The following is a 16825-nucleotide window of genomic DNA, read 5'->3' on the forward strand; positions in this document are numbered from 1 at the left end:
GGTCTTTAGGGAAAGGTTGAATGACCACTTGTTGAATTTGTTGTAGTGGAGATTTGTATAGTCAGGACTAGCTTTCTGCAGGATCTCTGGATGGGCCTTGATCTTCGGTGGAGAAGTGATGAAGGCAGGAGACCTACCACAAGGATGGTCAAGAATGGAGTCTGGAGTCTGGAGTCTGGAGTCTGAGATCGAGCTCAAGCACATACACATATTCTTCTCCAGTTCTATCAGCCCTTAAATACCTTAGCATGATTATATCACTACAGCACACTGAGCATGTGCCAACTGTAGAACAATTAGATCACCATATCATACTAAATATATGCCAACTAGAGTGATTACTCAGTACATCACACTAAGTATATGTGAACTAGAGAACATTATCTCATCAATCACACTGAGAAAACATCTTTCTATAAGTATCCTTGCTTCAAGTATACTTTTCTCAGAGTTCCCCAATATCGTTGGTCCTCTACAGAGATTTCCTTTGGATATATATAGAAATTAATAGATGGCTATTAACCTAACTTTTGTATGTTATGTAAGTTTAGTAATAAGTCCACAAAAATTTCCCTCTTTTTTTCTCTGATGGTTTCATCACCTTATTACATGCCTTCATCATCTCACATTTGAACCATTGCAATAACCTATTGGTAGATCTTCCTGCCTCAAATCTCTCACCACTATAAATTAACTTCCATTCAGTTACCAAAGTGATTTCTTGAACTGATGGTTCAACCATGTCCTATCCGTGCTCAGTTAAACTCCAGTAGCTCTCTATTGACTCCAAAATCATTTGATACTTAAAGCCTTTCATAACTTATCTCCACCCCATTCTCCCATTTCCCATCTTTCTAGACTTCTTACACCTTATTTACTGTTATGTACTCTTTTATCAAGTGACACTGGTCTCCTTGCTGTTCCATAGATAAGACATTTCACTTCTCAGCTCTAGCTAATTTTTCTGGCTGTCTCCCATGCCTGGAATACTTTCCCTCTTCATTTCTACCTTGGAAGAAAACACCATCATCTACAGGAAGCCTTTCCCAATCTGTCTTAATTCTAATGTCTCCCTTCTTTTAATTATTTCCTATTTATCTTGTATATAGTTTTTTTTAACCCATATTTATTTGCTTATTGTCTTTCTCATTATATTGGGAGTTCCTTGAGGACAGGGACTGTCTTTGGCCTCTTGCATTTGCAGCAAATATTTAATAAATGTTTATTGACTGGCCTTTCAAAACCAACATTTTGTAATCTTGTGATTGTGAGCTACACAATAGGAAGATTGTATATATAATGTGTATTTAAACTTTTTCCCCAAATAAATCAGAATTTTCAGGCTAGTCTTTAAATCTAGCTCTAGTTAGATTTATTGCTCTATCTAGATTATAGGGAAAGCAGGAGTAAATGAGATGATAAAAGTGGGCAGAAAGCAACATTTTTGTCTATCTTAGAGGAAACAAATATTACCTTCAATTAGAATTATTGAAAAAAAAGTTGCAATTCACAAATAAAGCTTATAACTCTTTGGATCATTTATACTTGATTACTTAAAATGTAGAAACCATGTTTATAAATTTTCAATTTCCAGAACAATTACTGGTTTAAAGTATATTCTAACCACTCTTATTCATAGAGATCACATTAGATTTCTTTTAGATGAAGATTATGTAATCATTATATATTTCTCTCTGCAGAATTTCTCACTCAACTTTCTAATTAATCTTTTTTTAGAAGTTTCAGTCATTTTTCTAACATCAAAAAATATTTTCTCAGCATCACTTTTTTTTATTCAATTTAACTATTTTTCATCACTGTTCTTCTACACTGCTTTTTAAGTGAAGTTCATTTAACCTTTCTAAATATTTTAGGATATACTTTTATCTAACAACTAAATTAATATTGTGTTTATTATGTGTAACATAATAACTATGTTATTTTTTAGTCCATTCATTGATTTGTATTTTACATATTCTAGATTAGGTATAATAGTCATTATCTAATTTCTATTTATTTATTTTTCAAAATATATGCAAAGATAGTAACATTCACCCTTGCAAAACTTCTCGTGCCAAAAAAATTTCCCCTCTATTAGACAGCAAATGATTAACAATATATATTAAATATGTGCAATTCTTTTTTACGTATTTTCACATTTATGCTACACAATAAAATTCAGATTTAAAAGGAAAAAAAAGAGAAAGAAAAAAAAGCAAGCAAACAACAAAAAGGGTAAAAATAGTATGTTGTGATCCACATTCAGTCCCCACAATCTTCTTTCTGGATGCAGATAGCTCTCCCCATCACAAATATATTGGAATTGGCCTGAATCACCTCTTTGTTGAAAAGAGCCATGTCCATCATAGTTGATCATCACATAATCTTCTTGTTGCTGTACATTATCTAGTTTTTTAAATCAATCTTGAATAACGCTATTAAATTTATAGAATACTACTCCTCACGTAATTGTTAAAACTTTTTGTTTACTGTTTTTCATAATAAATATATTTCCAAGGTGATACTTGAAAGCGGTAGACATTGTCATCTCTTGGATTGTGTGATTTCATTTATTTGAGGTCAACCATTTGCTTCTTAGTTTAGGACATATTTGATTTATGTTCATCACTACCAGTTTCCTCTGTTGGTATTCTCTTCCCTAGGAGAACATTCTCTTGTGTTAACTTCTTTATTAGACTAAGATAGAAAGTTGTTGGGGTTTGTTGTTGTTGTTGTTTTAAATCTTCTTGTAGAGACCCAAACAAATTGCTTTTAGAAAATTAATGTTTGTTTCCTCTAAGATAGACAAAAATGTTACTTTCTGTCCACTTTTATCATCTCCTTTACTCCTGCTTTCCCTGTAATCTAGCAGCATTATTCTAAGAGGAGACTAAACAGCTGATCTTCATTTTTGGAAGAGAAGTGCTTTATAGAATTTCTGTGCCATAGATGATAAAAGAGGAATGCTTTTAAAAAAATCCCCGAGAGGCAACTAAATGGCACAGTAGATTGAGCATCAGCCCCTGAAGTCAGGAGGATATGAGTTCAAATCTAACTTCAGACACTTAACTAGCTATGTGATTCTGGGCAAGTCACTTAACCCCAATTGTGAAGTTAGGAAAATTCCTGAAAGCTATAAAGTGATCTATTACAATACATAGAATGTACTGTTGGATATTTAGATAGATACTTTTTAAATTTTCATTGGGATAAAATTCTGAGATCATCTGCTCTGAAACTATGACATCTTATGTGGAAATGCTACAAGCATTCAATAATAAAGTAAAAATAACTATATGGAGATGATTTTCACAACAAGAAGCATCCTGGCTTAATGAAAGATTGATTCTGAGAATTTGTCTCAGAGGCAGGAAAACCTGGGTTCATATCTTGCCTGTGATACAACCAATTACTAAGTAAGTAGTTCTCTAAAATTGAATTGGAGATCAAGTGCTAATCTGTATTGAGATAGAGAATTCCCTTACTAGGATTTCCCACACAATGAAATTGAAGGTCCAGGCTAAAGAAAGCATTAAAATAGAGGAATTTAGTACATCATTGCTAGCCTTCAAGAAGTTCATAGCATCATAAATTTAGAGCTTGTAGGAATCTTAAAGGCTAGATGGAATCCAGTCTCCTTCTAATATAGATGGAAGAAACAGAGGCATAGAGAGATTAAGAAATGTATTCAATATCAGACAGTTTGAGGTGAGATTGAGCCATCCTTTTGTATACTTTAAAAATATGTTAAAGCATTCTTTTTCTATTTTTTCCTCTTAGCTATATTTCTTTAACTTTTTTGTGTTTCTCTGTTTCTATGTGCAAGTTGAATGATATGCTTATTTTTTTTTCTTTAAGGAATGCTTCAAATGCATATGCAATATCAAATATCCATCTTCTTATTTTGATGATCAAGATCATGTTTTCAGACTATTTCATTTATGTTGCCTCTTGATTTATTTGGGGTTTTTTTGTTTTGTTTTGTTTTGTTTTACTATACTATTCTATTGCCTTCTGTAATTTTTGATGGCTACAGAAAAGTTTTGTTATTTTAATTGTTTTCCATTGATATTTGAAGATCTTTCTCCTAATCATTTGCAGAATTTGCATAATTCCTCTCTCCAAATTTAGTGACTTATCTACTATACCATACTATTTAGCATATTGTCTTAAATTTCTACAAACTTTTGATACTTACCCCTAGAGTTGCCTGGCAATTACTTCAATAACTCATACTGTCTCTGTTTAAGAATCTTATTTCTCTCTTCCACATTTTTTTTTTCATGGTAGAGCCCACATGATCATTGTGAAGAGCAAATATATTTCATGTAATGCCCAGATCTTAAGATTTCTATTAGTCTTTCCTAGTTTCTATTTGAGGATTTAAAACAAAATGTCCTAAGAAATCCTAAGGAAACATTTACTTTAGATATTTGTTGGTATAAAAAATATGGCAAAGACAGAGAGCAAGAAATAGATTCTTGAGTAGCAAAGACTTTCCCTTAAATTCCCCTTTATACTATTAGTACAAAAGCAAATTCCTCATACCTAGGAACGCTTTTCCACCAAGTGTTTTTCCCCTACACAGAATTTTCATTCTGCCAGTAACTATTCCCCAAAGTTACCCCATTCAAACTAGAAGTTCCACATCTGGTGGGAAAGGCGGGGACAAATTTGCTGTGACTCATGATGCTGCTATTCTGCCCTTTGTTTCTAAGATGCTTTGGCTGCAATTCTCTTCCCTCTGCTTTTGATTCCGGGAAGAAAAAAACTAAATAATCAAGTATAGACTTCTCCTCCTTAACTTTTTAAATTAAAGAGGATTCTGCCTCTTCTTCATAGTTTCGTGGTTACCTAGGAAGGAGATGGGGGACATGTATATAGGATGGTGGGGGTATGGGGAGGACCAATTATTATAAAAACTTCTCTTTCTCCATAGTTTACAACCAATAAGTCCCACATGGTTTGGGAAATTTTCCTGTATCTCTTTCTCCATGTGCTCCGTGATGGCTCTCTATTTGTTCAGATATTTCCTGCTTTTTCTTTGCTTTTTTTTTTTTCCTCGTCTAATTCTCTCTTTCTGAGCTGCTGGGATTTACAGCCAGTTGCTGCTTTATAGGTGGAGGAGTAGTGTGAACTCCACATGCAAATACTGAGGTTTGGTTCCTTTCTATGGTTTAGTACAGTATGCAAAACGGGGAACTAGGGAAGAATGTCCGGGAGGGGGAGACGGGGAAAGGAATTGTCTCACCTTTCTCCGCAAATCCATGGTTAACTTCCAAAGAAAGGAGGGTTCGTATCCCAAACATCCTGCACCCCAATGACACATCCTTGCACCTATCTAAACAAGGGATCCCCAGGCAGCGGGGAAGAGAGAGAAGTCCACTCAAGTAGACCCCGACTTCTCTCCCCCCATATCCCCTCGCCATTGGTTTTTCCCTGCCGCGGAGGCTGGGCCAGGGGCTGGGGTGTTCGTAGAGTCGGCGCCGGCTGAGCTGTGGAAGTCACTCTGACTCAGGCGGGACTCAGACTGGGTTTGATCGGGAGGCGCAAAGGGAAGTCTGGGAGGTGGTGAGTAGCGTGAACCGAGCCGGTGTGCCGAGAGTAGGTCAAGACTAGCAAAAGGAAACCGCCACTCCATCCTCTCCACCTTGAGCCCAGTTGGAAGGTGGGGGTGGATCTCCGGCTTCGCCCTGCCCAACCCTTTTTCGCAGCTTTGTTCTCCAGCCATGCTCAGGAGGAGCCGGGACATAAGGGGTAACCCGGGGGGAGGGGTAGTAGGGAGCAGGAAGGGAGAGAGAGAGACAGCTGCACCAGACTTTAGCCCAATTCCCCCGCGTTCCTCCCTCCTCCTCCCCCCCACTTTCCCCATCCCCTTTCCACAAACCCGAAAGCCAAGGGAGCTTGAGAGATCAAAAAGCCTCTTGTAATCTGAAACTTCCCTCACTCGCGACTAGGAACCCAGAGGAGGCAGGAGCCGGAGTGGAGACCCCCAGAAGGCAGCCAGGTTACCGACTGGGGGGAAAGCAGAGCGGAGAGGAGGCAGAGAAGTTTGAAAGAAGAGGGATTGGGAGACTTCTAATGAAGTTAGACTCAAGGGGACTAGTGTGGTCCAAAGTGGAGCAAGGCAGATTATATACTTTGTAAATTTGAGCCCTAAATCCAGCAGGCTGGGTAACCAGTAGGAGAAAGGGGGAAGGAATAGAGAAGAGGTGTGCGTTGGAGCTGGGGGAGGCGATACCCAGTCTCCAGGTCTGGGTTGCAGGAGGGTAACTTCCAGGGATGAGTAGGCATTGATTACTCTTTCACTTCCCGTATTCAGTGTCAGTCTTTGGACTGTGCAGCCCCCATCAATTCTTCATCCTTCTGTTCTCCTTGTCCCAGGTCGAGTTGTAGATACTGTCTGGGAGCAGTGACCACAATAAAGCCAAGGAAGTGCCACCCGCGGCGGCGGGAAGAGAAGCAAGGATAAGCAAAGGGTTGAGACTGACGGCGGCTCTCTGGAGGCTGGGGGCTGAGGTGGGCGGGGTGGGGCTACGGTAGCGCTGCACTGGCTATCTAGGCTGTGGCGTTCCTCCTTCCTCCTTGGGAGCTGTTGCACTCACGAAAGGAAAGTTGTCTCCACTTCCTGGAAGCTCCTTCCTCCCGCGGGTCCTAGCCCCTGGCGCTCAGCTTAGCTACTGGGGAGCCCCCCCCAGACCAGCCCGGGATAGACCGCTAAGCGCGATGCCTGGGGGGTGCGCCCGGGGCCCCGCTGCCGCCGCCTCTGCCGGGGACAGGAGACTGCGGCTGGCCCGACTGTTGTTAGTTCTCCTGGGCTGGGTCTCCTCGTCCACCGGCACTTCCTCATCCTCTCCGTCGTCCTCCTCCACCTCCTCATCTTCTCCATCCTCTTCGGTGTCAGCTCAGCCACCGCCACCGCCACCTCCGCCGCCCCCTGGCCATTGCCCCGCGCCCTGTGAGTGCTCTGAGGCGGCCCGGACCGTCAAGTGTGTCAACAAGAACCTGACCGAGGTGCCGGGGGACCTGCCCCGCTACGTTCGCACCCTCTTCTTCACAGGCAACCAGCTAGCAATATTGCCCGCCGGTGCCTTCGCCTCGCGGCCGCCCCTGGCCGAACTAGCTACCCTCAACCTCAGTGGTAGCTGCCTGCAAGAAGTGAGCGCTGGAGCCTTCGAACACCTGCCCAGCCTGCGCCAGCTGGACCTCAGCCACAATCCCCTGGCAGATCTCAGCCCGGTTGCTTTTTCTGGCGGTGGCGGCGGCAGCAATGCCAGCGGCTTGGGTCGGAGTCCCCTCTCGGAGCTGTTCCTGAATGACATCCTCCCACCCAGGGACTCGCAGCTCCGCAACCGAAGCTTCGTGGGCATGGTAGCGACTGCGTTGCAAAGTGGAGGTGCTCTGGGCAACCTACTCCGCCTGGAGCTGTCCGGCAACAACTTCATTTACCTGCCTCGGGACATGTTCTCGGGCCTGCCTAAACTCAAGCACCTGGATCTCCACAACAATTCGCTGGTGGGTTTGGGCAACTTGGCCTTAGGTAACCTAACGCAACTGGAGACCCTCCGTCTTGGGAATAACGCCTTTAAAGCTTTGTATAATGCATCCTTGGTCCAGCTGCAGTCTCTGCCCAACCTGCGGGTCAACCTAGACAGCAACCCCTGGCTTTGTGATTGTAACCTGGCTGATATGGTAGCTTGGCTGAAGGAAACTAACATAGTGGAGGGCAAAGGCTCCCTCTCCTGCTTCTTCCCAGAGAAAATGAGGAACCGTCCCTTGGTGAAACTCAACAGCTCTGACCTGGACTGTGACCCACTCCCTCTAGACCCTTTGCAGACTTCTTATGTTTTTCTAGGGATAGTTTTAGCCCTCATTGGAGCAATTTTCTTACTGGTTTTGTATTTGAACCGCAAAGGGATAAAAAAGTGGCTATATAACATCAGAGATGCCTGCCGGGATCACATGGAAGGTTATCACTACAGATACGAAATCAATGCAGACCCCAGGTTAACAAACCTCAGCTCAAATTCAGATGTCTAAAAAAAGTGAAGAAAGCAGAGCATTGACAACAGCTATGCATGAGACGTAGACTTCTTAAGCTTTACAACACCCTAGGCTTGCTAACCCTTCACCCTTCACTATAGAAATCACAGACTTGATGGGAAGCCAAGCAGGAGCTCTGCCTCCATGTTATTTGTAGAGTTCTCTGGTGTTTTCTGTTAACCTAAGACACTGGACAATTACACATAGTGTTTGACTGTATGGAGAGAGACTTGCTGTCTCCTCTCTTCCCACCCACTCTCCACCTGTTCCGGGAACTTTGTTTGAACTTGTTTGGAGGGATTTTTCAAGTTTCAGCATGATTGAGGACTTCTTGGAGCCTGGTTTTCTCACAGTACAGTACAAGGTGTAGAAATTGTATATACCATTCAACAAAACCTGCCTCAACTTTTTTTGAGAACATATTTTATTTGTCAGTGCTGATTTTATTTGTGTGTACCTAAATTGTAGAAAAAAACAATTTCATTCCACAAACTGCCTGCAGAATCTAGAAAGCTTTTCCCCTTCATTAGCACACAGAGGAGCAAACAATTAGAGAACATGCATGCCTTCAGTAACTGTTCTGCATATTACAAAACAACTCCCAATCTCAGATTCTTTGAAAAAGGAAGTTTCTCTGAAAAAAATAAGTTACCTTTAACAGCAGTTTACATGAAGCTACATCAGTTTTTTTTTTTTTTAATGTAACTGGATGCATCTAGATTCAATAGAATGAATTGTTTTTTTTAAATCAATAAAGGTTCTTAAAAGAACTACAGCAGTGTCAAAGTTATGTATACTGTTATTAGACTTTGTAGTGGAAAATAGTTTGACTAGGTTTAGTTCAGACTAATGAATTACTCATTATTCATGCTGCCATCTTTTGCCTGAACAATTATTGTACAGACTGAAATTAGAGATTCCTTTTGAATTATTGGGTCTGGTTAGATTTAATAAATTCTAGATGTATTTACTGTGAATATTTATATGAAACTGCCTTCTCTTGACCTATAAGTTAGTGTGTATTAACCCAGAACTAGATATTTGAGCAATATAAAGTAGGAATAGATAATAATTGGTGTATAGTCAGCCAAATTGAATATGCTGCTCTCCAAATTTTAACGAAGTTGCTTTTAGAGTTTAACAATAAATAAAGTTTCACAGGTGAAATCACTTGCTGGGGTCTGAGAGCAGAATATGAAACATTCAAAAAAGGCTTTAAAAATAAAATGTAAATGTGGAACAATTTAAAATACATCTTTACATTATGGGATTGACTATTTTAAGAAAATAATTATTTTTACATTTTCCAAGATCACAAAATAAACTAAATAGGTATTCCTCTGTTGGGTTTGTTTTTATTTTTCAATAAAAATTTTGATGTAAACTGGAGCATGTAGAAGGTAAAATGTTGTTGGGAGGCTCAGATACATTTAGAAAATTACCATGTAGTATGTCTCATTTTTGCATCACTATCTCTAGTGTCTATCAAATGCTTGGTACATAGTAGTCACTTAATAAATGCTTATTGAATAATTGTTTGAAGGGAACTTGGAGGTGATTTAGATCAGTTCCCTCATTTTATAGATGAGGAAACTGAGGTCCAGAGAGGTTAAGTGATCTTCTGGTAAGTCTAATTAGTGTTTAGGTACTTTGTTCTGCTTGTTGACTTTAGCCAAATTACAGATTTGAAAATATGATATTCTTAAAATCTTTGTTGGAAGAAGATGGGATATAAATCCTAAGTAAGTTGATATTTGAAGAAATTACTTTGTGAAGGACAGAAACATCTAGAATTTGATTTAGATGATGCAAATGACAAAAGCAGATCCTTTGTCATTGAAATCCTCAGGAATGATGACATTTTTCCTATAGATATTAAATTTTTTATTCAAATTAAATTTAGTATTCTAAGAGTAAAAATGTCCTATTTTAACTTAGTGTTAAACATTGATAAGTTTTTTTTTTTTTTTTAAGTAATTTAGTATAGCTCCTTTGTTTACAATCTTTGGTCTGTTGTTTTCAAAAGGTTAGGTAACTATTTTATACCTATCATAAGAATTTAAACCTTAAAGGCAATCCCCTTAAATAATTTCTTATAATGTGCTTGACTTACAAGATATCATTAAATTTAGTTAAAGTAGCCTGTATTAGTCTTAGGCTTCTTTTTTTCCTGGGTTTTAAAGTGGTTATTATTTTTTAATCAATGTGATGCATATGGAATAAATATAGATTATTGTGTTTTCATAAATGAGAAAAAAGTTGAGAGTTTGTGTTTTATAGAAACCTGTTTCAGAAATCATTAGTTTAATAATTAGAATAGAAATGAGTTGAAATTCTCACATTAAAGCAAAGTTTGGTGTTTATAATGATAGAGGCACATTAAAACATTTCAAACTTCCTCAAAGGTTTTTCAAATAATATTTATTTTATAAAATATCAGTTAATTCATTAGGTTTGAGTTACATACCAGAGCCATGATTACTTTTGAAAAAACAAAAATGTATTGTTTGCTGCCAGTCATTTTAAATGATCAGTGAGTCTTTATTTACTAAGAAATAGAGCATTACTTAGCCTGCCTGGATTATTGATGTTTTATTAATTACAACACAGCATAATTTTATAAAGCTATACTTAAAGATAAATTTTTATTAGAAACCTTAAGCAAATCACTAAGTTTACTAAGCTGTTCAGGAATGCACCAAATCTGCAATTGTATGGGAAACAAATGCCAGAACTATCTGCTGTAGCATCTGCCAGAAGGAATGATTTAATTTGTGCCATATTGTTAGATAGAAATAAAAGATCAAAAGTAGGTTAGTAGATAAAGGATCATTCTTGAGTCAAGAAAGCCTGGATTCAAATTCCATTTCCAACATATTTTGGCTGTGTGTTCCTGAGAAAATCTCTTAACCTCTCAATGCTCTGAGCAATTTGCTTAGACTAAATTGCCTAACAGTTGCGGATCTACATTGACAGGAGAGGGAGGAGAGGGACTCATTGAGTTTCCTATACAAATGAAAGCCCAGGTGTGGACCAGTAGTTTAAAAACTGGACAAAGATTCAGATTGCAAGGGATACTAGACAGCACAGCTGGCCTATATGAGAATCGAAGTCTTTTAAAGCAAGTTTTTAGCTCTGTTGGAAGTTAACATTGTTTGCTTCCTTTTCATGTAATCATTTCCTCCCCTGTGTACATTTCCAGGTTTTTTCTCTTCATTTTCTTTCCAATTATATACATGACATTGGACAATACTTATTAACTGAGTGTTAACAGTATCATATTTAAAATATTAATAGTATTTGAACCAAAAATTAATACTGCATGATGTAAGACCTATAATAAATATAGTCCTCTAAACTTTTTTAGAAGATAGTAACTATATAAATTCAATAAATGTGAAGAAATACAGGATAAAATGAAAATCTTAAGTATATTTGTAAAGCATATAGTTGCTTTTTTCTAAGTTTCATATTCAATTAATATCAGGGCACATATAAGCATTTGAATATAGACATTTGATTTGTCAACGTTTATAGAACACTTCTAAGAGTAACAATTTTCAGAGGCAAAAGTGAAAAATTCATTATAAAGTTCATTTATGTGAAATTATTGAAATATTTACATATTTATTTGCCAATTGCCCCCGTTTAAATTCATTAAATATCCAACAAATCTCTATTATAAATGACACAAATTTTAGGATGATGAAATAACTTCTTTTTCTCATTTCCTTTGGCATTTCTACTAACTACTTTGTCCTAATTGTGCTATCAGGAAAATAAATAAATGGTGGCTATGAAGAGATTGAATAACTAATACTGGTTAAGAGCTTTCAAGTAAGAAGTTAAACATTTTTGTCCTGACTTTGTAAATGAAAATAAGCTAGCTATCAAAAAATTAATATAAATTATCAAAGCAGACAGAAACCATACTGATATTTAAAGTTCTTCATTGTCCCTAATTTCTAATTATTTGAACATTTGATTAGAAGAAATAATATTTTTGCTCTTTTTCTTTTTTTGCTAATATAGGTTTAAAAGGAAGATTGAGGAAATCATATTCTTGGGTATTCTGAATCCTTCTATGAAAGCATGCCTTTTAGTCCAATGTTTCTATTATTTATACAACTTAACTTTATCCTATACACTGTAGCTGTTAACAGATAAAAATTTCAGTTTATACATCTTACTTCTTAGTTAGCTTGTTTTAATTCATAACCTATGATTTCATTTTAAGACACAGTGTTTATATTTATAGAAATGAAAAACAAGCTGATTTAGGATTTCCTCATGCCCCCAAAACTATTAAACCTCTTCTAGTCTTCGGAACAATGCTATACAATGAAAAAAGAAATAAGAATCAGATTATAGTTTCTTTTAAGAGCATTATGAAAGGAGGAAATTACATTTCTAAATAATGTAGGAAAAATACCTTGACAGCCTTCTTTTAAAATCTGTCAGCAACACTGGTCACAGTACACTTGATTGATATACTAGAAATAATTGGTTTAAGATAATAAGCTCTCTGTACTGTGCATGAGATCCTTTCACCTCTGCATAGAGGACAAATAGATCTTTTTGGTTACCATGTAAAGATAATTTTCTATTCTTTTTTTTTTGCAGATTTTTGTTATAAAATAAACTAGCTTCTGTAGTGTTTTAATTTGAATAGTTTATTAATGATGTCTTTGGTGTGATCTATTCATGTAATATTTTTATTTATATTTTTCATATATTTATGTAGACTTGACAGGGAACAAAATTCATATATATATATATATATATATATATTTTTTTTTTGGTTGTAAGGGATCCTAAAAATCCTCTTAGGTAATCAATACTCTAGGGCAAAACTGTGTCTGTATAACTAGATCAAGAAATAATGATGATAGGGCTGAAGAGACCTTTTGAGGTTATATCTCCAGGCCCCCTTTATTTTATAGCTTGAAGTCTTTTGATTCATATTTTAGCTCTCTTTTTACTAACTCTAATTGCTAAAATTAGAACCCTTGATACTGTCATATCTAATGGAGAAAAGGAATTTATTAGTTATTCTATATGCAATATAGGTTCTAGACAGTTCTCCTTTTTAAAACCATAAATGTTAAGATGATTATTTATGGGCTACTGGGTGCACTTAAAAAGATTTTGGTTATTTTATTCACAGCATTAATACTTTCAAGAAGTTGCATTGAGTCATGTCATATTATTCAAATATTTGGTAATTTTATATCTTAGACTTTGTCGTGCATGTAATGTGAAGTCCTTCCTGTAAAACAAAAATTGTATCTTATGGAAAAGAAAGAATTAAACTCTTGAAATTTATGTTGACGGGTGTAAATCTATCTGGGAGATTAGATAGTTCATGTGTTAGAGAATTGATGAAGTCATGTTCAATTCCCATTTCAATTAATTCAATAAGCACTTATTAAGTATCTACTCTATAACTAGGGTATAAAACTGGAACCATCTGCCTTCTAGAGCTTATATTCCTCCTGAGTTCATATGATTCAGTTAGCTTTGTGTATCCCCACTTCCCTACTAAACTCAAACAGCCATACACACATTCCTGGTTGTATCAATGAGTGAGAAAGATTAACACAAATCCATATTCACTGGTAGGGCAACTTACGTATGCCCTACAGTCATGGATATCCTTACATATGAAATGCAGCTTATTAGGATCCCCGTTTCCCTCAGACATGTTATGCATGCTACAAATTCCAAAAGGCTTATGGTTTAGGCATGTGCAATTCTAAGTTATTTTATATTGGGTCTAAAGTTTCACAAATGTCTATAATGGTTATATGTAATATGTCACTTTGTCACATTCTTTCCTTCTATTCCAAAGTACTTTGCTTTATCTATAGCTCTTTATTGTTTAAAAATGGAACTAAACTTTTTCTATTAAGGTTCATTATTACAACGTTGTAACATATCAATTGTTTATAAAAGGACAGGATATATACTGATATTTTTGGTGATAATGGAATTTATTTATGGTTCTTAATTTAACTTGGTACAATGGCTCACATAAAACAATATTTTTGGATAGTCTGTGCTTTAAAATACAATCAACTATAATAATTGCTGTATGGTTTTGTGAAATCTATGAAACTTTGTATAATACTTTGAAAAGTCTGCAGGTGGTAGGTTATAAAGCTAACCATCTTTATGAAAGCTCTAAAGATTTTCCTTTTTCTTAATCCTTCTGCTTTATGTTTTGATTGTCCAAGAAGAGACTTCTAATAAATTTGGACTACATGCAGAATCAGACTAACTAAGATATTAGGTGTATTTGCTATGTGGACATTCCTAGGTAGAAGAATCACCCAGGATGGGAAAGGCATCAGTCTGTTTCAGTTACTTTGTAACTGATAACTTTACAGACTTCAAAAGGAATCTCCCACATAGAGGAATTCTACCATGGTGCATTCATATCAAAGGAAAAATTTCCATCAACACTGACATGTTTAGGAATAGTTAAGAACTAGAGATAAACTAAAAACTGTGAGTAGAAACTGGCTTGATACCGATTATGTGTCTCAGTCATAATTTACAAATACCAAATCATTTCAAGGATCACCTTTTCACTGTGCATGTGTACACACATACATAGACACAGGCACACATACATAGACACATAAATACAAATACACACAACATAAGGAATTAGATTGTGTAGAAAAAAACTAAACAAAATATTTATTTCAAGTACAAGATACTTTTCATCTGTCTTCATTTCCATTCTTAGCTGTCTATTTTTGCAAACCTATTAAAGGTAACATATTATACCAGAGATTTTGAACTGAAAGAAATCATTAGAGATCAAACCCTTCACTTTATAGATGAAGAAACTGAAACTGGCAGGTTAAATGACTTGGCAGCTACATGACACAGAACATAGACTACTAGTCCTAAAGTTAAAAAGAACTGAATCCAAATATGGCTTCAGACACTTGCCATCTGTATGACCTTGGGAGAGTCCTTTAACTGCTAAATGCCTCAGTTTCATCTTCTGTAAAATGGAAGTAATAATAACAGCTCTTACATCCCAGGATATTATTATGATCAAATGAGATGAATTTGTAAAATGTTTAACACAGAACCTGTTCCCCTCTCCTCTTTCCCTCGTGCAAAGCCCCAGGAAATAAGTACCAAAGACAGAATTTGAACTGAGATCTCTGGTTGCAGGATCAATGTTCTTTCTTCTTCACTAATGGAGCTCCCATAATCAGAATGCATCTATCTAGCATTTTTAAAGAGCATTTGAATAACACTTCTCCCAAACCAGTTTGGAGGAACAGAAAAGTCCAGGGTACTCCAAGAGTTGTTGAACTAACTGGCTTTTAGGCTGAATTAGACCTTCTCACCTACACACCCCCCAAGCTTTATTTATATATTGAATTTACATTTAATGCAAATGTGTTTTCTTACATTAATCTTCAATTTTTAATTTAAAATCCATCATGTTAGTGTGACCCTTTGTATATTGTTGTTAGGTCACTACTTTAACAAATAAAAATTACCCCCAACTCTTTGCTGTCAGTCAATTAAAAATCATTAAGCACCTACTATATGCCAAGTACTGTGCTAAGTGCTAAAGTTACAAAGAAAGGCAATAAAAAAGCCCCTGCTCTCAAAAAGTTTAGAGTCTAATGGGGGAGCTATTGAAAACTGCAGACACTTAAGAAACCCCCAAATCTAAATTATTCAACTGAATGAGTTTCTCAGCCTAACAAATGAATGCAGCACTTCCCTTATATCTGACAGGAAGACAGATAAATACTTCATCTCCTCCCTTTCTAAGGTCATTCTTTGCTGGTGATTCTAAGGAGACAGGAATTGGCCCAGAATGGTTAGAATGGAATAAAAGGAGTAGCAGTTAACATGAATAATCTTCAAAATGGATAATTCACTAATAGCCTAATCAAATTAAAAGAATGTGTCTCTAAGTTCAAATAGTCATTACGGTAAATTGCTCATTTCTAAAAAGCATAACTTAAACTGAAGTCCTATACTAAGAAAGCACCAAGCTTTTGTTTTGAATGCTATTTAAATGCTATATTTGAATGCTTCCTTGAAAATATTTTCACTTAAAAATAAGTCAGTGCTTTTCCCTCTTTAATTTAGCGGCTTTGCATTGTGGGAGAAGGGGAGCAAAAGGGAATGTTAAGCTTCAATATGTTTTTATTTTATTTTAAGGGATATTTTGCATTTGTCTTACTCAATAAACGTTTTTAAAAACAAAATGACTACATTAAGGCATTTTAAATTTATAAGAACTGCATCATTTTTGTTTAAAAAAGGACCTAAAAAGATATTTTATTCTTTGCAAAGATGGGAAGCTATTGTTACAGAACACTGCATATACTGTAGAACTTATTTGATGAATTATTTTATTTTTCTGCACTTTCTTCATCTTTGTTTTTCATGTGTTGTTATAATGATGACGTTATGAGTTAGAAAAGGAATATTTTAGGAAGTGACTGATATAAAAATGAAACATGTCAATTAAATTTTTTAAAAGTGTATTATGTTAAAGGCTTCCATAATGATGCTTTTTTAATTGTGAGAAAACATACTATAATAGATAAAACACATTTTCAGTTTTGTTTCTGTTTTCTTACATAACAACTAGTAACTTAGTCATATATACTTTTTTAACTTGTGACTTAACATTTTTCAGTTATGTATATTTAGTCAAATCAGTCTTTGAAGTAAAGGTTTTAAGGAAGAATCCCATAAGATTTAGATCTGGAAAACTATTTGCATAATTTGA

The 16825-nt window shown here is 36.1% G+C and overlaps 1 protein-coding gene across 1 annotated transcript; it reads left to right on the plus strand.

The window, feature by feature from the left end:
• The first annotated feature begins 5476 nt into the window (after window positions 1–5476).
• TPBG (trophoblast glycoprotein) lies at window positions 5477–13368 on the plus strand. The gene is made up of 2 exons (XM_051997324.1): window positions 5477–5571; window positions 6385–13368. The coding sequence occupies exon 2, from the start codon at window positions 6727–6729 to the stop codon at window positions 8038–8040; it is 1314 nt and encodes a 437-aa protein (XP_051853284.1). The 5' UTR covers window positions 5477–5571; window positions 6385–6726; the 3' UTR covers window positions 8041–13368.
• Window positions 13369–16825: the final 3457 nt, after the last annotated feature.

Source organism: Antechinus flavipes, chromosome 4, assembly GCF_016432865.1.
Source record: "Antechinus flavipes isolate AdamAnt ecotype Samford, QLD, Australia chromosome 4, AdamAnt_v2, whole genome shotgun sequence".
Taxonomy (NCBI): Eukaryota; Metazoa; Chordata; class Mammalia; order Dasyuromorphia; family Dasyuridae; genus Antechinus; species Antechinus flavipes.

What these genes read in the sequence shown, in the direction of transcription:
- TPBG (XM_051997324.1), top strand. Translation starts at nt 6,727, where the DNA reads ATGCCTGGGGGGTGCGCCCGGGGCCCCGCTGCCGCCGCCTCTGCCGGG.